This window comes from Sceloporus undulatus, chromosome 2 (genome assembly GCF_019175285.1).
Source record: "Sceloporus undulatus isolate JIND9_A2432 ecotype Alabama chromosome 2, SceUnd_v1.1, whole genome shotgun sequence".
Lineage (NCBI taxonomy): Eukaryota > Metazoa > Chordata > Lepidosauria > Squamata > Phrynosomatidae > Sceloporus > Sceloporus undulatus.
Window position 1 is genome coordinate 223,063,482 of NC_056523.1, and position 23,946 is coordinate 223,087,427.

Sequence of the window (23,946 nt, forward strand, 5' to 3'; positions counted from 1 at the left end):
AGATGACAAAGATAATAAAAAGTCTGGAAACTATCCCTTATCAGGAATGACTTAGGGAGCTGGAGAAGAGAAGATTGAAAAGTGACATGATAGCCATCATTAAATATTGGGATGTTATGTCAGACATAAAGCCAGCTTGTTTTCTGCTGCTCCAGAGATTGGAATATGAATATGAACCAGTGGATTCAAATTACAAGATAATCCAAACATTAAGAAGAGGTTCTGTGTGAGAGTGTAACAGGCTGCCTCAGAGGGTGGTGAACAATCCTTCTTTGAGGGTTTTTAAACAGAGTGGAATGGACACTTTTCCAGAATACTTTAGTTGTGTATTCCTGCATTTGTTGTTGTTGTTGTTGTTATATTTATTTATATCCTGCTCTTTTTCCAAAACTGGGACTCAGGGCAGCTCACAACATTAAAAAACAATACAATAAAAAGCATAGAAAATAGTACATTAAAAGAAATAGAATTAAATGATTACAATATTAAAACAAGTCACATGTTAAAAGAATAAAATATAATTCAAAAGATAAAAATGTTTAAAATACTTAAAACCAATACAACACCCCACCCCATGCTTTGAAAACCTTCTGTTTTAAAAGCCTGTCTAAACAGGTAGGTCTTAGGAGATTATCACATTCAATTTAAAGCAACTTATCCCCAAGAAGTCACATTTAATTTTAAAAGTGGGTGTTATCGCACTCAACTGCAGTTGGATGAGTGCAACCTGTCTGCAGCTAGAATCCCAGCCATGCTTATCCAGCAGCTTTTAGAAAATGACCAGCTCCTCGTTTTGGAAAAGCTGCAGGATAAACGTGGCTGGAATCTGGGTTGTAGATGGGTTACAGTTGACCGGCCATGTCTGAGCACAATAACACCCACTTTTAAATTTAAACGTGACTTTATCTCATTGGGGGTAAGTAGCTTTAAACTGAATGCGATAATCTCTTTAGCCTGCCAGCAGAAGGATAAAAAGGAAGGGGCCGTTCTGGTCTCCCTGGGCAGGGAGTTCCAGAATTAGGGACAACCACAGAAATTGCCTTCTCTTGTGTCCCCACCAACCATGCTTGTGATGGTGGTGGGACGAAGAGAAGGGCCTCTCCCCAGGATTTCAGAGCCCGGGCTGGTTCATGCATGGAGATATGGTCTGCCAAATAGCCTGGACCTGAGCCATATAGGGCTTTATATGTCATAACTCTTGCGGTCCTTTCCAAATCTCTGAATCTATAATTCTCACATCAGCACTTTGAATTGGTTCCAGGAATGAAGTGGGAGAATGCAAGATAGAACAGCATCACTCTCAGCCCCCCAGTACAGAGGTTTGCTGCCTGCATGCTTGCTGCTCTGCATCTACCCTGGTGGAGTACTGCTTGCCACAGACACCTGCTCCTGCACTAGAACCAGCCCCCAGATGCTTAGCCAGCTATGGGCTAATAAGCCAGAGAAGCACCTGTCCTCTTTGCCAAGGGATTAAAGATAGGTGCCTGGTAAGGTTGCTTCTGTAGTGGTGGTGGTGTTGTCCCTTTGAGGGACAGGAGTTTAACTGGAGTTAAACGAGATTCGAATTTAAACAAAACTTGCAAATTCGGGTAATTTATCACACTAGAGGTCTGCCCAAGTGAAATAATGCAAAGTTAATCCGAACGCAATGCAGAGAAAACCGGCAGCTTTTTTACTTTTAGGTTGTTCTGAAAATAAAAAGCTGATGTTTTTCTCTGCATTGCATTCAGATTAATTTTGTGTTATTTCACGTTAACTGCAAAGTTGTGTGATAAACTTTGGGCATTTCCAGATTTTCTTTGCCTTAAATTTCATTTAACTCCCTTTTTCCTACAGGATCTCGCTAGTGTGATAAACTAGGAATGGAGTGAACTCAAGACCCTGTCTGTTTGGTTGGGAGTGGGAGTTTCATATTTTTAAAAAAATAACCTGCCTGCCAGCAAAAGAAAATATGTTGCACAGAGAGCACAGGAGGGGAAGCAGCCATGGGAGCGGCCATTACAACAATAATGGATAGAGTGAGATATGGCAGGAGAAAACAGTCCTATTATCTAAATGGTAGAAAGCACAGGGTGTTGGTTACTACAAGCTTTCCCCCTTTTCAAATAGTCTGGATAGCCTTGGCAACAGGTCAGTGAATGGAAAAAATATCCCTGATCCAGGACTGGATCCTGGATGAGTATGCTGGCCTGGCTTGTATTATGGAGACCTGGCTGGATGAAACTGCGGGAGGGAAGAGGACTAACCTCTTGGGTGATTAAGATGGTCTTCCCCAAGAAACATACGCATCCAGATGGATTATTAATGGTTCTTCAGGAGTTTCCTGTTGCTTTGGCAGGTGATCCTGTTGAAGCTTTGACTGATCTCTGGAATAGGAAAATGGCCAGGGTGGTGGGAACAATTGCCACCAAGTGTCCCCTCTGACAAAGTGGAGCCTAGTTCACTAGAAAGCTGGCGGTGATTAAATGAGTGATGAAATTAGTGGGATGGAGATTAGAGCAACAAGGATGGAAGAGCAAGAGCCAGTTTGACTGGATCATTGGAAGGCCTATGCCATGGCTTTGGCAGCAATAGAGGAGATTATTACATGGGAGGAACAGCGTCCTTCTCCCATCCTTAAACTCGGCTAATTGCGCAATTGGGGATCACACCCCCATGCGCTTCTCCCATCCCCCCATGAGTAAAGTGTTATGGAGCCATCTCAGTGCACTTCTCCTGTGCTCCCGTGGATAAAGTGTCATGGAGACGTCATTTGGTTTTAACGGGAACTCCCATTAATACCAAACAATGGCTCCATGACACTTTACCAATGGGAGAAACATGCAGGGACGTCTCTATGACATTTTATCCACGGAAGGAGGATGGGAGAAGTATGTGGGCCCTGATCGCGCAATTAGCCTAGTTTAAGGATGGGAGAATGACACCGTCCCTCCCACGTGATAATCTCAGAATAAAGTATACTTCTTTGTCATCATTGCATCTGCACAGTGTCATCTAGTGGAGCTGTTTTGAGTGGTCAGGCCTTTGAGTGGTCTGGCCCACAAGAAGAAAACAAAGACCACTCAACAGCCTCTTGTGACAAATTTACAAGACACTTTGCAGACAAAATCTCTTGGATCTGCTCTGACTCAAATGCTGTAGTTGAGACAGGTCCAGTGAATGAAATTTTAGCACTTGCTTGTCCTGTATTATTGGATATGTTTCAATTTGTGAAGCCTGAGGATGTGGACAGGATCCTTGGAGAGTTGAGAGCCACCATGTGTGTGTGTGTGTGTGTGTGTGTGTGTGTGTGTATGATCCTTGCCCATCCTGGCTTCTGAAAGCAGCTAGAGGGGGACTGTCTGACTAAATAAGGGAAGTGATGAATGCCTCACTGCACATAGAATCATAGAATCATAGAATCGTAGAGTTGGAAGAGACCACTAGAGAATGGATATAAAGGACTGCAGGACTCAGCAGAAATCTCAGGGCACCTTTTTCTGAAAAGGGCCATATCCAACAATTGCTGCTGGACACCATGACTGACAGCATCAAAAGATGCCAGAGAGATCATGGGCATGAATTTGCAGGACCTGAGCAGAGCAGTTGAGGATAGAGGATCTTGGAGATGTCTCATCCACAGAATCACCATTAGTCATGGTCAACTCGAGGGCAACAACAACAACAGCAACAGGGAGCCTCAGGCTGAAATGCCTGACCATGGGGCATGCCAGATAAAAGACTGTGCATATGCTCTGCTTGACATTCTTTGTCCTCTGAATATTGCTTAGAAGATGCTCTGGTGTCTGCACTCAAACGGATAATTGCTGATTATGCCAAGAGGGAAGTAGCTGTCATTGCTGCTACCATCCTTTCAATGCTCTCCCACTTTTCAGAACAGCAGTAACATTGCAGAACCTGAGAGGGGAACGCACGGTCATGCAAGAGCAATCCTACTGAAAATGAAAACATCATTAGACCAATGTAAATGCAGAAGCAATGTGTATAACACATGACACAGTCAACACCAGTAATGCAGTCAATGCATTCCAGAAACCAACACAGCCCTCCCAAAAGCTGCGTCCCGTATGGCTCTGGTGTCCAGCCTATAGTGTTTTATAAAAGTCAATGGCTGGGACCAGACAGCAGCCTTGCAAACATTCACTAAAGGGATCCCAGCCAGGAAGGCAGAGGATGCTGCGACCGCCCTGGTTGCATGTGAGCACACCCTGACCGGCGTCGGTCTGCCCAACAATTCATAACAGAGATGGATGGTGTTTGCCACCCATTTCGAGAGTCTTTGGGGTGACACCGGCAGACCTTTCCTTGGTTCTGAATAGCACTGAAAAAGTCTTTCGGAAAGGCTGGAACCCGTCGTTCTGTCCAAGTAGAAAGCCAAAGCTCTCCGAAAGTCCAGCATGTGTAAGCTGCGTTCCTCTGGAGTGGACGGGTTCGAAGCCAAGGTCGGCAACACAATGTCCTGGCACATGTGGAAGAAGGAAACCACCTTAGGGAGGAAGGTGATATCAGTGCGGGGCTCATTCCTCCGCAAGGCACAAAGTTCCCCTGCCCGACAGGCAGAAGTGATGGCCACAAGGAAGGCGGTCTTCCAAGTCAATAGTCTTAGGTCAGTTGTGGCCAAGGGTTCAAAGAGCTTGGATTGGAGAGTACAACCTCCAAGCTCCAAGCCGGAGCAGGGACCGAAACCTGGGGGTGGAGGTTATTGCAACCTTTTAAAAAGTTTTTTACAAGAGGGTCCCTGAAAAAAGAAGGCAAACCATCATACTGAAAGTGTGAACAAATAGCAGAAAGATAACATTTGATGGATGTGAGGCACAGCCCCGCATCCACCAACGACATCAAAAACTCCAGCACCACCGGTACTGTAATGCGGTGCGGAGACAGATCCCTTTCACCAAGGAAGTGAAGGAACCTTCTCCACTTGGAGGCATAGGACCTCTGGGTCGCAGGCTTGTGCGCAGCACGGATCACCCTCTGTACCTACGGTGGAAGCGATGTCAGCGCCGGAGCCTCCACGCCACCATCGGCAACAAGTCGATGTCGGGGTGTTGGACTCTCCCGTCTTGGAGGGTAAGAAGGTCCGGCCGCGGTTCCAGTCGGAGGAACTCGTTGTTGGATCGGCGAAGCAGCAGTGGAAACAGCGGCCACCACGGCGTGATGAGGATTGCATCGACGCGGTCCCTCAACATCTTGGAGACCACTCTGGTCAGCAGCAGGAACGGGGGGAAAGCATAGATCGTCTCCCCGGACCAATCGAAGGTGAATGCGTCTCCAAGGGATCTCTCGTGTCGCATTCGGGAGCAGAACTGGGGGCAATGGCTGTTGGAGGCTGTCACAAACAGGTCGATTTTGGGGGTTCCCCACCGACAAAACAGGTCGCAAACCGTCTCCGGATGAAGCCTCCATTCGTGGCAGGTTGAGGAGGCCCTGCTGAGTTGATCTGCTAGAGTGTTCTCATCCCCTGGCAGGTGAATCGCCTGGAGAAGGCTGTCTCTCTGGATGCACCAGTCCCAGATCCTCAGCGTAATGTCCAAGAGAGTTCTGGACTTGGTGCCTCCTTGTTTGTTGACATAGTACATCACGGTTGTGTTGTCCGTTCTGAGCAAGACCACCTTGCTGGTGATGCTGGATTCGAAGGCCTTCAGTGCCTTCTCCACAGCCAAAATCTCTAGTGCATTGATGTGGAGAGCACACTCCTGTTGAGACCATCTTTCTCTCACACACAAGTCCAGGAGATGAGCGCCCCAGCCCTCCATCGACGCATCTGTCGTCGGGGTCATTTGCGGCTGAGGCTGGGCGAAGGGCATACCAACACAAACGTTTCGGGCATCTAGCCACCACATCAGGGAAGTGGTCACGGGCCTCGGCACGGTGAGCCATCTGTTTGGGGAGTCCGTCAAGGGGTCGAAGACGGAAAGGATCCAAGACTGGAGCGGCCTGAGATGCAACCGTGCCCATGGAGTCACGAACGTAGTGGACACCATGCGTCCCAAGGCAACCTGAATGTCTCTGGCCTTGACCCTCCTGTGCGATCGGACAGCGTTCACCGCAGTCGACAAAGCCAGGAAACGGTCCTGAGGCAGGTAGGCAGTAGACTCTTCGGAGTCGAGGACGGAGCCGATAAAACGGACCTGCTTGGACGAGACAAAGTGAGATTTCTCAAGGTTGACCACCAGTCCCAAATTTGACAGGAGGCACAGGGTGAAATGTATTGCGTCTTGGAGCTTCTCTCGCAATGGGGCTGTCAGCAACCAATCGTCCAGGTATGGAAAGACGCTGAAGCCCATCCGATGCAGATAGGCCACCACTGGGGCCATGCACTTCGTAAAGACTCGTGGAGCCATGGCCAAGCCGAATGGGAGGACATTGTAGTGGTATGCAACGGAGCCGATGGTGAAGGCGAGGAATCTCTGGTGGGATTCTCTTATCCCCACATGGAAATAAGCATCCTTTAGGTCCACCGTCGCAAACCAAAGGTCCTGGTGAAGCAAGGGCAAAATGGAAGCCAATGTTACCATGCAGAAGCGTCTGTATTGCAAAAAGGAATTAAGCTCCCTTAGGTCCAGTATGGGCCTAATTCCTCCATCTGGTTTCAGCACCGTAAAGTACCTGGAGAAAAAGGCCCTCAGGTGGCAAGGGTGAGATGGCTCCTTTTTGAAGGAGAGAGCACACTTCGTCGATAAGGGTACCCGAGGGGGCAGTAGAAATGAAAGCTCCGGTGGGCGGGAGCTCTTCGAACTCGAGGGTATAGCCCCTATGGACAATGTTCAAGACCCAGGAATCGGAAGAAATGGAGGCCCATACGGTGACAAAGGGCCTAAGGATGTCCAAAAAGAACAAAGCAGAAGGGGCGAAGTGCACTGGGGATCTTCATGCCCTCTTCTTGCCCTGGTCAGGATCTTGCCGGCGGTTTTTACGGTACCAGGACTGGTTACAGCGGCCAGAGGAAGAGGAAGACTGAGACGGGTACCTCTGGTGCTGGGAGCCCTGCTGGTGAAATTGGCGTTCCTGGTAAGGGGACCTTTGGAACTGACCTTGATGATGCTGCCAAGGACGGAGTCGCTTGTGGAAGGAAGAAGGCCCCTGCATAGACATGCCATGTTTTCTTGCCGCCGCCTTCATTCTGAATTTTTTATTCAGCTTCTCATCGGTGTCGGCATGAAACAACCCCAAGTCGTCGATGGGCATGTCCTCGATGGTGGCTCGGACGCTCGGGTTGAGGTCTGATCCTCGGAGCCAAGTGTGTCTCCTCAGCGCGATGGACGCCGCCATAGCCCTGCCCGAGCATTCGGTGACATTCCTGGCTGCGGTGATGAGCCAGCTTCCAATGGAGTGGGCCTCGTCCCTGATTTCAGTAAGGGTCCTCTGTACTTCGTCTGGGACATCAGGAATGATGGGAGAGATGCCCTCCATCAAGGTCTGCACGTAAGCCCTCATACAGGCCGTATAATTGGTGGCCTTCGCTGCCAAAGCGGCCGCCGAATATGCCTTCCGGGCCAGCGCATCAATCTTCCTGGCCTCCTTGTCCATCGGCGAGGTGGCCTGGCACTGGGTAGAGGTCTGCTGGGCACCTTCCACGATCGCCGTTTTCTGACGCGGGTGGGAGGTCAGCCAAGGAGCGCTAGGTGCCGAGACCTTGTAGAGGGACTCTATCTTGTGCGAGGGTTCCAGAAGTGAAGAAGGGGCATCCCAGGAGCGTTTCAGGATCGTCCCCAGAGAAGGCAGAAACAGAATGAAAGGAGGTGTCTGGACCCGACCGTGGACATGTTGCTTGACCGGGTCTTTGGCATCTTCCTCAGGGTAGGCCAGCTCAATGTCCAGAGCCCTGGACATTTTAATTATATGCTCCCCGAAGGGACGGACATCATCCGATGGGGAGGCAGCCTCCAGATGGTGTAGATCTTGGGGGGACTGACGAGGAAGATCATCGTCATCATCGGAGTTGACAGGAGGATCCGGCTCGGAATCAGAAGATTCGACCTGAAGCACCACCTTCGCCCTGGACCTGTCCACTGAACGAATCACAGGAGGAAGCGAGGCAGTCTTCGAGGTGCCCACGGGACTGGAGCATCTCTCCTCTCGGTGCCGGTCTTCCTGAGGGCGATCGCGAGTGGAAATTTTAGTCATCGCCACCTCCTTAGGGAACTTCATATAAAACTCATCCGCTTCAGAGTCGTAGTAATATCCACCATCATCCGGACCTTGAGATGGAGAGAGAGGGGCTGGAGATGGAGACCTGGAGCGCTGGCCCTGAGAATCCTCGTCATCCGACAGGAGAAAGGGAACGGTGGTAGATGCCGAAGGCCCTGGAACCGAGGATGGTCGCTCTGCATCCATCACGTCCCTCACGGAAACGTGGTCGTCATGAGGGATAGGCGGCCGCTCCTGATGGGATGCGGAAGGAAGGGTTCCCTCCGTTAGAACAACCGAGACCTCGGCGGCAGACGTGGACTCCGCACGGGCCGAGGATGGTCTCTCCGATCTGACCTTTCACCAGCATCTTCCCTCTTAGATGGGGACTTGGGGCGGGAGCGAAGTGATCCTGTGAACGCTTAGCCTTCTTGGCAACCGTCACGTCTGGAGTCGAAAGTGATGCCTGCCTCTTCTTGGCTGACTTCGACTCACGCGGGGCATCGGGCGGGAAGAAAAGGATCAATGACTCTGAGATCCTCGCTCCGGATTTGGAGGCATCCTTCTTGTGAGAGCCAGACTTCGCCTTCGAAGGCTTGGCACCATCAGCTCCGGTCAGCTTGGAGCGATCCTTGGAGGATCCGGAGCCCTCTTTGGATGCAGACGGGGCCGCCTTACGGGCCTTATGGTCGGAGACCGCCCATGTAGATGACGTCGAGGCCTCTCCGGGGACTCCCTGCTCCCGTGATGGAGTCGAGGCAGCGACCGAACCCACTGACCCTGATTTCTGAGGGTGTTTGGTGGGCTTGGAGGTGGCATGGACTTCACGGAGCCACGGGCCACAGTGGAATCAGAGCTGGGCTGTCCGGATGCCAAAGTCGACGCTGTAGATGGCGGGGCACTGGCCGGACCCTCGCGGACGGGGAGAGCCGGAGCCCCAGCGGACACCGAAGGAGCCGAAGATGGGCGAGGATCCCCTTCCCGGATCTTACCCTAGGCAATCGCGGACGTCAGTCAGGATTCCCTATTTTTCCTAGCCTGGGAAGACATTGACTTACAGAGAGGGCAAGCCTTGGCATCATGGTCCCTTCCCAAGCAAAGAAGACAGGAGGTGTGCGGATCGTGCACCGGGACTTTCCCCCCACAGACATCGCATTTTTTAAAGGGAGGAGACATCGCTACCGAAGTCGACAAGTCAAAAACGAGATCCAAATCGAGGTCAACAGTCCAAAAGTCCAGTACACAGGGGAAGAAGAAACGCCAAAGTCCAAAAACAGTCCGAGTCAAGAAAAAAACAGTGATCCAAAACGAGCTAACAAGAGCGAAGTTCCAAACAGCAGCCAAACGTGGTGGAAAAAAGGAACTGGGGAAAAGAGCGGGAACCGGGGCTTTATAGGGAGGGGGCGGGGTTACCGCCAAAAAGTTTCTATATGTTGCAAAGTGTACTTTGCCCAGTGATTCTAGAAGTATCCGAACAGCACTGTGCAGGCGCAGTAGAACCCATTTGTATGATTCGCAGAGACCACGAAGAAGAATCAGCCTTGTGCCTTCATGCTCCCTACTACCTGCCCCAATGCCCAATTTCAACAAAGCTATATTGCTATGTTAAACCACAGTTTCTAATAATGTTTGATCTGGGAAACAGTGGTTTATTAGCTGTTTGCAAAGTAGCATGGCAAACTAACCTTGTCTGACAAAGTTAAATCAATGGGCACCCCAATCAGCACACATGATCCTTCAGAGAGTGCGTACCCCTATGGAAGACAAAATGCATGCCAATCTGCATCTTATATGCCAAGGAACTGAGCAATACTTCCCAACTTCTGCAATTGGTACTCTAAATGGGAATTAAAGAAACACCAAAGTGCAGTGCCTCTAATCACTTGTCCAAACATTCCACCTGGAAGGTGACATGATTCAATGAGAGCCACTGAAAGATCCAAATGAATCAACAGGATCACATTCAGCTACTCCTGTTTCAGCATAGATCATCCATCAGAGGGATCAGTGTGATACATATGCTTGAATCAGACTTGATCGGGATAATTATTCTCATTCAGGACATCCTGATGCTCAATCTGGACCTGGAGGGACATATTGTCAAGTGGCCAGTATTTATTATAATATTCTTGGTGTAAGTTCCTATTATACCATTTATTCTGGTTCCATCATGACCCCCTTTAATCCACTACAAAATATAATGGATTTCAAAATGAGTTTCTTTTATAACATTAAAAAGATATTTTATTGGTATCATATTCACAAAATGTAATTTAACACAAAAACTATTGGAATACGATAGACCTGGCAATATTACTGAATGCTTTTGATGATGATGGGAACAAAAAGAACAACAACAACAATGTGACTGCCACCATTTTACTATGTCATTGCATTAAATGAGATTTGAATATCCACAGATTTTTGGTATCCACCAAACCACAGCACATATTAAGGGTCCACTGTATATTTCTTAGAACATTTTTAAGCCATGGATGCTTGAATCCATGGATAAAGAATCAGTGAATAAGGAGGGCCAACTGTCCATAGACTAACAGCATTTAGGTTTTGATTGTTCTGTATTTACTTTTTCACTCATCCACAAGTATACACTTGTGTCTTTTCCATTACAATGTTTTTCAGTATAACCTGGAAGACTAAATTCCATTTCTGGTCAGTGCTGAAAAATCAGACCAGTTGGCTCCCATCATGGAGTACTAGCTAGTAATTTTTGCAGCATGTTGTTTTGCCATGAGGCAGGCCCAGTGCCACAAAGGGTCTGAAATACTGCAGGAGATGCTGAAGAGCAGCTGGAGAGCCTGACCTGAGGAGAAAGATTAAAAGAGCTGGCTAAACGATGACTAAGAAGCAATATGATAACAGCTCACAAATATCTGAAGGGTGTAAACACCAACCAGAGAGAAGCTGAAATGCTGAGGAACATAAATGGAAAACTTAATAAATGCACACTTTTATGCCCTATATAAAGAGTTAGTTCCTAATATTGCATAATAAATAAAGTCCAGGGAAGCCCTGGCACTTGAATTAGCTCCAGTGCAGGCATTGAAGTTGGCATTTCTGTGGATCGTAATGATCTTACCAAGTTTTCCATTTACTATTCTTGTCTTGGACGACACACATAGCTGTCGTGCAAAGTTCAGGCTCCTTGCCATTATCCTCAGCTTAAGGGCATTGCTAGGTACTTACAAGAACTGGGACATGGGCCCCTTAAGACCACCCCTAGAACTATTCGGTGTAGAATTTTTTTCCAGAAGAATTACAAATTTAGAGATAATTACTAGAATATATTTAAATTTCACAGAAAGAATGCCATTTAATTCCCCATCCAAATTACTCAGTGTTCTTCATTTAATTTTCATCACAGCCGAGATCACCTCCAATCATTAGTTCCTCTCAAATTAATTTAACCCAATTAATTTTCCATACAAATCTTGCTCAAAACCAAATTTCCTTTCAGTTAATTACCCACATACACTGTCACACACTTTGGGTATCAGTCAGAGAAATCAAGTATCCTTTCAACTCTTCTTTGAATGTGAAAGAGAGAGGGGAAAAAAGAAAAATATCTACATTTTTGGTGGTGGTGGTGGGGGAGATAGTAAAGCTAAAGTCCTAAAGTTTCACACACAGAGAAAAGCATGCACACATGCATCCATAACAGGGAAAACCTTAGATGTAAGCAATTATTTAAAAGTAGATAAGTAAACTTCTGCAGCCATCTAGATGCAATTATACAGTACTAGCTGTTCAGCACCAGTGGCTACAGAAAAATTTGGATTTTCGCATGGTGGTTTGAGCATGTCAGTGTTTGAATTGTGAGCTTAATACAGTTTCCTCTCCCCTTATGTTGGGGATCCATTCCGGACACACACACACACACACACACACACACGTGTAAGGGAAATAACATGTAAGCTCTAGTGCTCATGCATGTGGTGCTTGTGCACAATGGGCACTCATGCCATTACTTCTTCTGGTGCGTGGCTTCAGTGCAAGCTGAAAGCCACATATGGCATGCCTGTGTATGACGCGGGTGCACTGTATTCATTTTTACTGATAAGGTAAGCCTGAAATGTTCCAGTTATTAATTGTTTATTACATATTTTATCTAAAACATTTATTCACCACCACTTAGAGAAATCATCCTATGGCAGTCTACAAAATTAAAAATAATTACCCAACAGAGCATAATTACACATCCCAGTATCAAAAACCACATATTTCTAAATCTACATTTTAGAGTAGGAGGGAGAGGAAAACCCATTGTCCTGTCATCAAGGGATATCTACATCTGCAGGCAATTTATGGCTGAGCACCAGCAAGCAAAAAATTTTTTAAAAAAAAAAACAAAAAAAATTATTTCAAAAGCAGTGTGCACAACACACATTTGAATGGATTGTAGCAAAGGGTGGATATGAAAAATTGGAGGAGGGGAACAAAGGCGGGCATTACAGACCAGCCCCTTTGGGGCGCTGTAGGCGCAACCTTCCCCGCCGAACGAGGCCACAGTGGCCAGAGCGGCAGCCGCTTGAAGCCCCGATCCGCATTTTCCGGCTGCTGGGTAGCGGAAACAAAAGGCTCCTCCCCGTAGCTGGAAAGGGGTTTCCTTGGGCTTCAAGCCCCCAAGACACCCGCGCGGGCGGGGAAAGGAGAAAGGGGCGTTTTGGCCCATTTCTCTTTGGTCCGCTGTGTGCAGCGTCTGAAGGCTGCGCCCAGCGGACCAAACAAGGAAGGAGCTCTGAAATGGAGCTCCTTCCGGTGCAGAAAGGGCGCCCTAGCGCCCTTGCCTGCCATGCCCCAATTGTCGAAACGCGCCGCTCGTTTTGGAGGCGGCGCATGTGTCACGTTATCGATGGCCGGCCGTGTGGGAAGCACCGCCCCATCTTAACCCTAGTATGCGCTCTGCGCCATACTTTTGCCTGCTGTAACGGCAAAATAGGAGGCAAGTTGTTGAAGGGCAACGATCATGAAGTGTGAGAGCAATGAAAAGAGCACGTCTGTGGGGGGGGGGGTTTACTGTTTATACCCCAAATGGAAAAAAGCAGGCAATTAAGGAAAAATGGGGAAAGGAAGATGAGAAGATGAAGAGAAGCAGACTTTTGAATGCTAAATGATTTTGGGGAAACCACACCTTTTTGTTAAACACATCCACACAACATCGGATGAAAGACCAAGATACCTGATCCTATTCTATTTGTTCCTGCAATGAGATTTTAAAGAGGGTCACTGCTTCTGAAAATGGTATATTTGCTTTGATACACTTTTGTTGTTCAAACTTGAAAAGAAAAGAAAAAGCTATCAGGCTGCAGCTTGATATTGAGCACTAAATATATTTTTGATGTTGTTGCTGTTGTTCTAGCTAGGGGTCGGGCAACCTCCGGCCGCGGGGCCGGACGGCGCCGAGAGGCGGCCTGGCGACGGCCCCCGGCGGTCTGCCGCCGGCGGGCGCCGGCGTCGCAGGCTTTTCACCGTCTGGGCCGCCCATTTTGGGTGGCAAAATGGCGGCGGCCACTAGCGGCCTCTGGGGCTATGGGCGCCGCATTTTTTCGCCCCAAATGAAATGCGGCGCCCAGAGCGCGACGGCCGGCAGGAGCGGCGGCAATGGCGGACAGGCCTCTAGGAGGCCCGCACCTGTCTGGGACCCTCCCGGAGGGCTCCAGGGCGGCAGGGGGCCTTGCAGAGCACGCTGCCATCCCTGGGCCCTGCAAGGCGGAGGGGCTCCATTGCGGCAGGGCGGGGCTATGCGGGGCCCTCTGCCATCCCTGGGGTCCTGCAGAGGGCTCCAGGGCGGCAGGGGGGCTCTGCGGGGCCCCTCTTGCCATCCTGGGGGCCCTGCAGGAGGGCTCCCAGGCGGGGCAGGGGGGCCTTTGCGGGGCCGGGGCTGCCGTCGTGGGGCCCTGCAGTAGGGCTCCCAGGGCGGGCAGGGGGCCTCTGCGGGCCCTCGCCATCCGGGGCCCTGCAGGAGGGCTCTCCCAGGTGCAGCAGGGGGCCTCTGCAGGGCCCGCTTTCGTCTCTGGGGCCAGAGGAGGCTTCCCAGGGGGCAGGGGCCCTGCACAGGGCCGCTGCCGTTCTCTTGGACCATGCAGGGAGGGCTCCCAGGCGGCCAGGGGGCTCTGTGGAGGGCCGCTGCCATCTCTGGGGACTCCAGGCGGGGGGCTTCCAGGGGCGGCAGGGGGCCCTATAAGGGGGGCCCTGCTCCCCTGGGGGGGCCCCCGCAGGAGGGCTCCCAGGGCGGCTCAGGGGGCCTCTGCGGGCCCTGCCATCCTGGGGGCCTGCAGGAGGGGCTACCAGGGCGGGCAGGGGGCCTCTGCAGGGGGCCCGCTGCCGTCTCTGGGGACCCTGGCAGGAGGGCTCCCAGGGCGGCAGGGGGCCTTGGAGGGGCCCGCTGCCATCTCTGGGGGACTCTCCAGGGCGGGATCCAGGGGCGGGCAGGGGGCCTTCTAGGGGGGGCCCCTCTGCCATCCCTGGGGCCCTGCAGGAGGGCTCCCAGGGCAGGAAGGGGCCTCTGCGGGGCCCCTCGCCATCCCTGGGGCCCTGCAGGGAGGGGCCACAGGGGCGGGGCAGGTTGGCTCTGAGGCGCGGCCCGGGCGGCAGTTCTCTCTGGGGGCCTGCAGGAGGGCTCCAGGGGCCCAGGGGGCCTCTGGGGCAGGCCCTCTGCCATTCACTGGGGGGCCCTGCCAGGAGGCTCCAGGGCGGCAGGGGGCTCTGCAGGGCCCGCTGCCATCCATGGGGCCCTGCAGGAAGGTACCCAGGGCGGGCAGAGGCCTCTGCAGGGCGCTGCCGTATCTGGGACCCTGCAGGAGGGATCCCAGGGCGGCAGGGGGCCCTCTGGGGCGGCCGCTGCCACCTCTGGGACCCTCCGGCGGGCTCCCCAGGGCGGCAGGGGGGGCCTCTGCAGGGGCCCTTGCCATCCCTGGGGCCCGCAGGGGAGGGCTCCCAGGCGGGCGCAGGGGGCCTCTGCGGGGCTCTCTGCCACCCTGGGGCCCTGGCAGGGGGGCTCCCAGGGGCGGCAGGGGGGCCTCTGCGGGGGCCCTTGCAATCCTGGGGGCCCCTGCAGGAGGGCTACCAAGGGCCCAGGGGGCGCCTCTGCAGGGCCCCTGGCCCATCCTGTGGGGCCATGCAGGAGGGCTCCCAGGGGCGGCAGGGGGCCTCTGCGGGGGCCAGCTGCCATCTCTGGGCCCTGCAGGGAGGGTTTCCCAGGGCGGCAGGGGGCCTCTGCGGGGCCCGCTGCCGTCTCTGGGGCCCCCAGGCGGGCTCCCATGGCAGCTGGGGGGCCTCTGGGAAGGGCCCAGTTGCCATCACTGGGGCCCTCCAGGGGGTCCTCCAGCACTGGCAGCCCCCCCCAGCTTTTTTGCTGGGTCTGACGGGGGCCTAGGGCCCCGTCAGGGGCCAGCAACAAAAGGTGGGGAGGCCTGGCCCCCGGAGGGTGGAAGCTCCGCCCCGGGCATGCGCGCCCCGCCCCTGGAGGTGGAAGCTCCACCCCCAGCACACAGCCCCGCCCTGGGGAGGGTCGAAGCTCCACCCCCGGCATGTGGCCCCGCCCCAGAGGGTGGAAGCTCCACCCCTGGCACGTTGGCCCCGCCCCGGGGGTCGAAGCTCCACCCCCCAGCTTCGGGCCCCCCAGTCGCCCTGAGGGGACGCAACCCGGCCCCCGGCTCAAAAAGGTTGCCTACCCCTGTTCTATGCCTTCAAATCATTTCCATGTTTTATGTGATCCTAAAGAGAACCTATCAAAGGGTTTTCCTGGTTATTTTTCTGAGGGGGATTTGCCATTGCCATCCTCTGGGGCTGAGAGAACACGTGGACCCAGGGTCATCCCCTAGTGGGGTTTCATGGTGAGCTGGGACTCAAACCTGTTCCCCAGGGTCATAGTCCTATGTTGAAAGCACTCGCCATGCTGACTCTCTCGAATTACACTTCTCCCTCCATAATCGCCTAGGTTAGGGGCACAAGGACCCCTGTAAAATTACAAACTGGCAATAACAAAAAAAACAACCCTGTTTTTACCTGTAGAGGACACCTTGTCTAGGAATCTCTAGGTCCTCCAGTGCAACTCTGTGGTTCAACGTCCGACGACACTGCAACGGAGGACCTAGAAAGAAATGCCTGTTAGGAGAGCATTCTCTCTAGGAATCTCTAGGTCTTCAGGGGGCAACTTTTAGTTAAAGTTGCTGACAGAGTTGCACTAGAGGACCTACATATTCCGAGGAGAGGACATATAATCAAATCCAAAAAAGAATAGTAAAATCCGCCAATAATTGAAGCTGGCAAATATGGAAGGATTGTAATTCAAATGGTAGTGAGAACAACTAAACTAATCTAAGGGTAAAGGGGGAGTAAGATGCGAGAATTAAAACAGTGTCACTAAAATTAGGAGTAGCCACCTTGAATCCCATTTGAGGGAGGAAATTGTGGTGAGATCTAACTAAGGGCCCGAACAGACAGGCCAAAATAAAGCTGCTTCAGGTCACTTTGAAGTATGCTGTTTAAATGCTGCATACATCCTAAGAGGCTGAAAGCCATGCCAAACCCATGCTCCAGTCCTAAGGACTAGAGCACAGCTTTGGCGCAGCTTCTGGCCTCTTAAGATGCATGCGCCATTTAAACAGCATACCTCCAAAGTGACGCGAACCAACTTTATTTTGGCCTGTCTGTTCATGCCCAAACAAAGAAAAAAAGACTCAAACTCAAGATGAAGAAAGAGGCAAGAAGACTTTGGGGTCTTGGGTCACCTCTTCCTTTTCTGCTGGACCTCTGCACAGTTGGGTTGATCAATCAGCTTAATTTGCCCCATAGCCCCCACTTGCTCTCTCTTACACCCCTTGTGGGGAGAGAAAATGCACACACCTGGAAGCTGGTTGACTTTCAGGGTGCTAGGAAATAGATTTGGGCCATGGGCCATGTGGGCTTGCATATAGCAATAGCAATGTCCACTTCAACAGCCTTGTTATCTCCTTTGCTTGACTAATCTTGCACACCTCAACATTTAACACTTGCACCCAGAGCCATCCAGTCCCTTGCTGCATTAAGCACAATCTTGGCCTAAGCCTGACCTGGTCTACCTGAACACTTCTGCAAATGCTCTTGATATTTTCTGCATCTGCAACACACAATGTATGTTCTTCCTTTTAAACTTTGATTTAGCAGTCAAGATAGGGATATAATCCTAAATCAAATCTGCACATTGACTAGATGAAAATTTACCAGATTTTCACTTCAGCCACATCAAATTATGTATATGTAAACACATTTATTCTGTGGATATGATGTTATAATTTAAAAGTATGATTTTAATTTTACTAGTTGTTTATGTCACAACTATTACCATTACATTCAGTGATATATGGGAATCATGATTTATGAGTTAATTAGTACAGAAAACATTACTAAGGCTTCTGTATGGGTGTGATATGGGAGAAGGCCTATGGGAGGTGGGTGGGTGACACCATTAGTTACCTCACCAAGTGACACCAATCCTAGTGGTGCCACTGTTTCCTGCCTGTGCATTATCAGAGATTCACCAAATATTTTTCCAGTTTAGATTTTTAAATAGAAAGTAACAATTTCATTAGGGCCAGCATGGCACAGTGGTTTGAGTGTTGGACTACAGTTGTGGAGACCAGAGTTTGATTCCTCGCTCAGCCATGGAAACCCATTGGGTGGCCTTGGACAATTCACACACTCTCAGCTTCAGAGGAAGGCAATGAACAAATCCTGCCAAGAAAACCACGTGATAGGTTTGCCTTGGGTTTGCCATAAATTAAAAATGACTTGAAGGCACACAACAACAACAACAACAACAACAACAACAACAACAACAGTTCACAAATATGCAATTTAAGCGATGCAAATGTCCACTTTTTAAAACACTGATTCAGTGCCGTTGGTGTTCAGTGCCAGCCCAGCCCTATTTTGCAGACCTCCATCTGCTGTTGCTTCCTTTTCTTTACTTAATTTTAGTCAAATGGGTTGCCATGGATCAGGCAGTAGATGGAGTGATGTCACAACATGGAGAGCTAGCTTTGCCTAGTGGTTTGAGCTTTGGACTAGGACACTGGGAGGCCAGGATTTGAATCCTGGCTTGGCCATGGAAATCCACTGGGTGACCTTGGGCAAGTCACATACAGTACTCTCAACCTCAGAGGATGGCCATAGCAAACAGCTACTGAAAAAAACATGCCAAGAAAACCCCATAGTAGGTTCATTTTTGGGTTGCCATAAATCAGAAACAACTTGAAGGCACACAACAATAACAACACAACATGGAGCAGCAAATCAGATGTAACTTGTGAGGCATTACGTTATACAACTGAGAATGCATAAATACAGAACAGATTTGACAATTTTACAAGGAGCATTAGAAAATTATTCAATAGAAGGTGTGTGGTTTTTTAAAGTTAGAAAAGTGAGACGTCTGCCTGTATTGTGATGGTGAGGAATGTATAAATCATTTTAATTATCAAAACAATGTTTGTACCAGGCATGCAAAGTTGTTGGATTTTTTAATGTGTATACAGACGTGTCAAACTAAGTCAGTAGAGACTCTGTGTGCATGTTTACAATATGGTCACTATTTCCTATCAAAGCCAGACCTGTTAGTTGTTCTTGTTATGTACTCTCAAATCATTTCCCACGTATGGCAACCCTAAGGCAAACCTATGATAGGATTTACTTGGCAGGATTCTTCAGAGGGGGTTTGCCATTGCCATCCTCTGAGGCTGAGAGAGTGTGAGTTGCTTAGGGTCACCCAGTGGGTTTCCATGGCTGAGCTGGGATCTGAACCAGACTGGTGGCTTATTCAGAAGGGCTCATTTTGAATTACTTGGGTTGCACCATGTTCTGATGCTTCATGTCATTTCTTATCTCTTCTATTCTAACCCTTTCCCTTCCAAATACTGCTCCATTTTCCTCCTGATTTCTTTTCTTAAAATTTAGTAGCATAGTTTGAAAAAGCACCTCATTTTTGTCCATTTGTGGCCATCTTCCTGTGCCATAGGCTGGGATATTACTTGTGGGGGTGTCTAATCCCTTTCTGTCTCCAGTTGCACATCATATTTGGAATCTTTGGGCACATTCCCATTACAATTTGCACTGAATCGCAGATCAGGGTATATGACCCTCGTTCCCACTGGAAATCGATTTTGATCCTTATTTGGTCAATTTCAGTGGTAATAAAGCAGGGCAAACGCAAAACAAATATGGGTTTCCTGACAGTAGTTTCAAAGTGGTTCTTTTCAGAAGAATCGATTCTGAAGTAAGTTGAATAAGTGGGAATGACAGCTCAGAATCGATTCACTCTGAGGGACGGGACAAATGGCAGAGAGGTGTTTACCATTCCTTCCCAAAGATGTCACAGACATCCCAGTGCTGCCTTTTTATTTCGGGTGCTTTTTTTTAATAAATAAAAGTAATCGAAAAATTGATAGATTGGTCAAGCAACTACTTGCGAACCATTGTATCAATTTTTGATCACTTTTATTTACTTATTTTTTAAAAAACATGTGTCCCCCGTCCTCCTCCCGGGTCCCTTCCATGAAGAGGGAGCCTCTGGGCTGGGAGCGGACACTGCATCCTCCTCCATTAGGGAGCCCCTGAGCATTGGGGCAGTGATGCCTCAAGTCCATTGGGATCCTTCCACCCCGGCCAGAGACCTCTCTCTCGCTGCCCCCTTCAATTCAGTCTGCCTTGAAGGACAGAAGGAGTGGCCTTGGGGGCCCTAGTGCTTGCCTCTGATGGGAACCCCAAAGGCGGGCAGGTGGGTGGGTTATGGGAGTAGGGCCCCCGAGGGAGAGAGGTGGGCTTCCTTAGCATCTTCTCTGAGGCAACGGTGGAGCTGCCACTGTCGGAGGAGGAGGAAGAAGAACCATGAGGAGCCGTTGGGTCGAACTTCCCTTCATGGGAGCCAAGGAGAAGCATGCGTCTGGCTTTGTCTGTCCTATGACAGTCCTCTCCTCACACACTCAAACAATGCAACGACACACACCCACACACACACCCCTTCAGTTCTCCTCAGGTCCCAGGTTCACCTATGTAACCTCTCTCTGCTCCTGTTCCTCCTCCTCCATTTTGAAGTGGTGCAAGTGGGGATGACAACTGTGCCAAAAAAGAAGCAGTTACACTGGGGTAAGAAAAAGATCCACATTATAGTGGAAGCAAGGGACCTTTTCAAATCAATTTCCATATTGGAGCAGGGCAAATTAGGAATCGATTTAAACTGCAAGTGGGAATGAGCCCTTTATGTTCTCCTTCTCCTCCAAAGGGTCCTATATTATTTTTAATGTTACAAAACCCCTCCATTGTGCCAGTACCAAGGCACTAAGCTGAAATGCTGAAATTCTTTTGCTAATTGGTGCAGTAATGGTTTGACTTCTGTTACTGCTAATTCAACCTTTTCTTCTCTCCCCCATGGTCCATTGCACAGTATTACTTCTGTGGAGTTTCTCCCCACCTTCCCCCTTTTGGGTGAAAGTCAGTTTTTCAACCCCCCTAAAAAGGCCAGGGAAAAAAGGTAAAATTAGGCCATCAGCCCATTCAAAGATGCTTTGATCTCGCAAAAAAAAAAAAAAGGGGGGGGAAGGGGAAGGGGAGGAAGGGAAAACATTAAATACAGCAGAAGAACTCACTACTCCAGTGACCACCCCACACTTCTGTTTTGGGTAAGCCCAAGATTCATGGATGACAATATTTCTTTAGATACTTTTTGAATTCTGTTTGATTTTCCCTATTCTCAGGAAAGTTGCTTTCTTTCCTCATGTGCCATTAGCTCTCAATGAGCTAGCTGTGTGATTTTCATTTCAGTAAATAACAGAGAACTGGTGTAGTAGTTTCAATATTTGAGTGTGACTCCGGTGACCAGGGTTTGAATCCCTGTTTGGCCATGGAAACCTTATGGGTGATTTGAAGAAACCTTTTCTGATGAAATCTGGCCAAGAAACCCCTGTGATAGATTTGCCTTAGGGTTGTCATAAATCAGAGTTGACCTGAAGGCACACAACAATAAGAAATATTTGGCTCTCAAAAGGCTGTTGTCAAAACTCTTTTCAACAGCATTGACACCCCAAAGGTTGAAAGAACTGCCATATTCTCTTAACAAAAACAAATCAAAATTAATTAGTAAATACTTATTCCTACAACATATTCCAATGAGCCTTCGAAAGTCACTAGTAAGAATTTTTAAAAATCATTTTTCATACATGTCTTTTTTATACTATGCACTTATTTCATATCAGTCCCAATTATGAATGCATGCCAGCCCAGAAGTGAAAAACAGCAATGTATTCCTGAACAATCCTTTCCTCTCTAGCCATCCATTCCCACAGAATGCTTTCTTCCTTAACCATCTGTACATCACTGAACTCATTGCAAAATGTAAAGAATCCTTAAAAACGAACGTGCTACAAAGGCTCATGGTGGGTTTGCACTTGGAGAACAATGGTAAAACGGCCCCTGCTTGCTGGGTGGCTCCAGGAAAGGTTCTATCTTCCACTAACTTATTTCCTAGGATTGCTGTTAAGAAAACATAAATTCACTTTTGAGGAAGGAAGGAAGGAAGGAAGGAAGGAAGGAAGGAAGGAAGGAAGGAAGGAAGGGGTAACAAATGATCTGTTTATAATATCCTCAGAAGCCAAATGTAAGCAAGCACATATGTAGAAAGTAAGTAAACCTACAGAAGAGGCTGATCTTTTCTCAATGCATTACCTATATATCCTTCCGACAAATATTTCAGCATAAGACACATCCTACTAATTTTTCTTTTTTAGCATCCACCTCTTTAGCATCACAGTCAGAACCAGGGACTGCAATTTTTCTGTCTAGCTTTTTAAATCACCGCAATATCCATTTCAACTACGGTTACAGCAGTTTAACAACCAAGTAATTAAACCTTCAAGACTGTCAATCATTTTTCAAGTACTGGATACATATACATAGGAAGGCCATTATCAAGGCTACCATGTCTGATATGGTCGAACTGAGGCCTAGGCATGCAGCTGTGGGCTGTCACTTCTTTAGCATCTTCTTGGCATCAGTTTGATTGTTCTTAGTGCCACTGTGGTAGAAATTATTAGAATTTTAATTCAGTATATTACAGTGACTACAACCAGTGTGGCATAATGGTTTGAGGGTTAGACTACGACTCTAGAGACCAGGGTTTGATTCCCAGCTCAGCCATGAAACCCACTGGGTGACCTTGGACAAGTCACATGCTCTCAGCCTCCTCTGAGGAATGGCAACCTTTTCTGGACAACCTGCCAAAAAAACTCCATGATAGCTTCACCTTAGTGTTGCCATAAGTTGGCAATGTCCTGAAGGCACACAACAACAATATTACAGTGAGAAACAGCCATTTTTCCCCCATCACATTTCTGTCTCTTGCATCTTTGTCAATGAAACCTTGTACCAAGGGTCAGGACGCAGCATGGGAGGAAGGTCTAACATGCAATCTTATGGCACAACCCAATGGTTCACCCTACCTGCACATGTTTGAGGGCTTTCTCTTGGTAGTGCACATCATCCCCAGTTCCCCCAGTCTCGTAGCCTGTTTCTGATGGGATCCCATAAGTAGTGCAATCTTCATAGTGGACGTAATCATACTGGGGGGCACCGCCCCACAATGTCGTGTCCTTCTTGTTGTCATCCGTCTTGTGCTCTGAATGATCCATAGCACGATACTCAACTTTTGTGGATGTGAGACAAGGCCGCTGTAAGATTCACACTGCACCCCTCCTGCAGATCAGATGAAGGCATGGCCTCTCTCTGTCTCCTTCCTTATTCCTTATGGCTTTCTCACTTTCTTTTCTTCATGCCCCCAAAGGCGTCTGGGGCAGGGATTGCAGGGTATAACTATATTTATAGCAACCTTCTTCTGTCACATGACACCCCCCCAAAGCCACATCTGATCTGAGCAAGAGGCATTAGCTCGGCTAGGATTGAATATCAGGTGTGTGACAGGAGGAAACCCTGAAGGAGAAGGGGGAAGGGAGGAGAAGACGTCAAGGAAGGGACAGAGAAATGCTCAGGAGCGACAAAGCTACTTGGATGAATCTCAGATGTGCACAGTTCTCTGTTCTCACGTGTGGGGTTTCCTCTTTCAATGTATATATGAATGGCAACACATGATACCTTTGAACTGCGCAGGATATTCCTTGGCATTTAGTTCATCAGCTCAGCATTGTTGGAAGACACTGACTACCAAGCTCCAAGACAAAGCAAAACATAATAAACAGGAGCAGCTTAGCACTTTTATATCCCTGCAAATTTTGCATTTGACAAAACCCTGCTGTCAAAATCATTTGCCTCTGACCATGTACACCCACATTTCCTGTCCACTTCCAGGTTCAATACAAACACCTTATTCAAAGCCCACCCCCCCCCCCACAGCTTTGCCTCCCTTTAAATCTTTCCTCTTATATCCCAATATATCCCTCCAAGAGCCTTTTGCTTTCTCAGCTCCCAAGGTTTCCAGCAGTTCTTTCAAACTATTCTCACTATCTTAGATGCTTGAAATGCCTCCCAGATTTGTTGTTCTTATGTGCCTTCAAGTTGTTTCTGACTTATGATGACCCTAAGGTAAAGGTATTGTGGGGTTTTCTTGGCAAGATTTATTCAGAGGAGGTTTGCCATTGCCTTCCCCTGATGTTGAGAGTGTGTGACTTGCCCAAGGTCACCCAAGGCTTTTTCACATGGGGAAATTGAAGGTTAACCCAGGGTCAATCCAGTCATCCATGGTATTTCATGTAATTTTGCAAAAGAATATCAAACGATGCCAAATGCAATAGGAAGGCAATCCAAATGCAA

The 23,946-nt window shown here is 48.9% G+C and overlaps 1 protein-coding gene across 3 annotated transcripts in view; it reads right to left on the bottom strand.

Moving 5' to 3' along the window:
* The window catches only part of CLCN1 (chloride voltage-gated channel 1), a 181,475-nt gene that overhangs the window by 82,691 nt on the left and 74,838 nt on the right, over positions 1–23,946 (bottom strand). For 2 of the 3 annotated variants that reach the window (XM_042450033.1, XM_042450032.1), the window contains exon 1: positions 22,623–22,966. The exons of the other annotated variant lie outside the window; for it this stretch is intronic. In XM_042450033.1, the coding sequence (XP_042305967.1) occupies positions 22,623–22,811 (189 nt within the window). In that variant the 5' untranslated portion in view covers positions 22,812–22,966. Of the gene's footprint in view, positions 1–22,622; positions 22,967–23,946 lie in introns of those variants that run through there. 3 annotated transcript variants of the gene reach the window in all.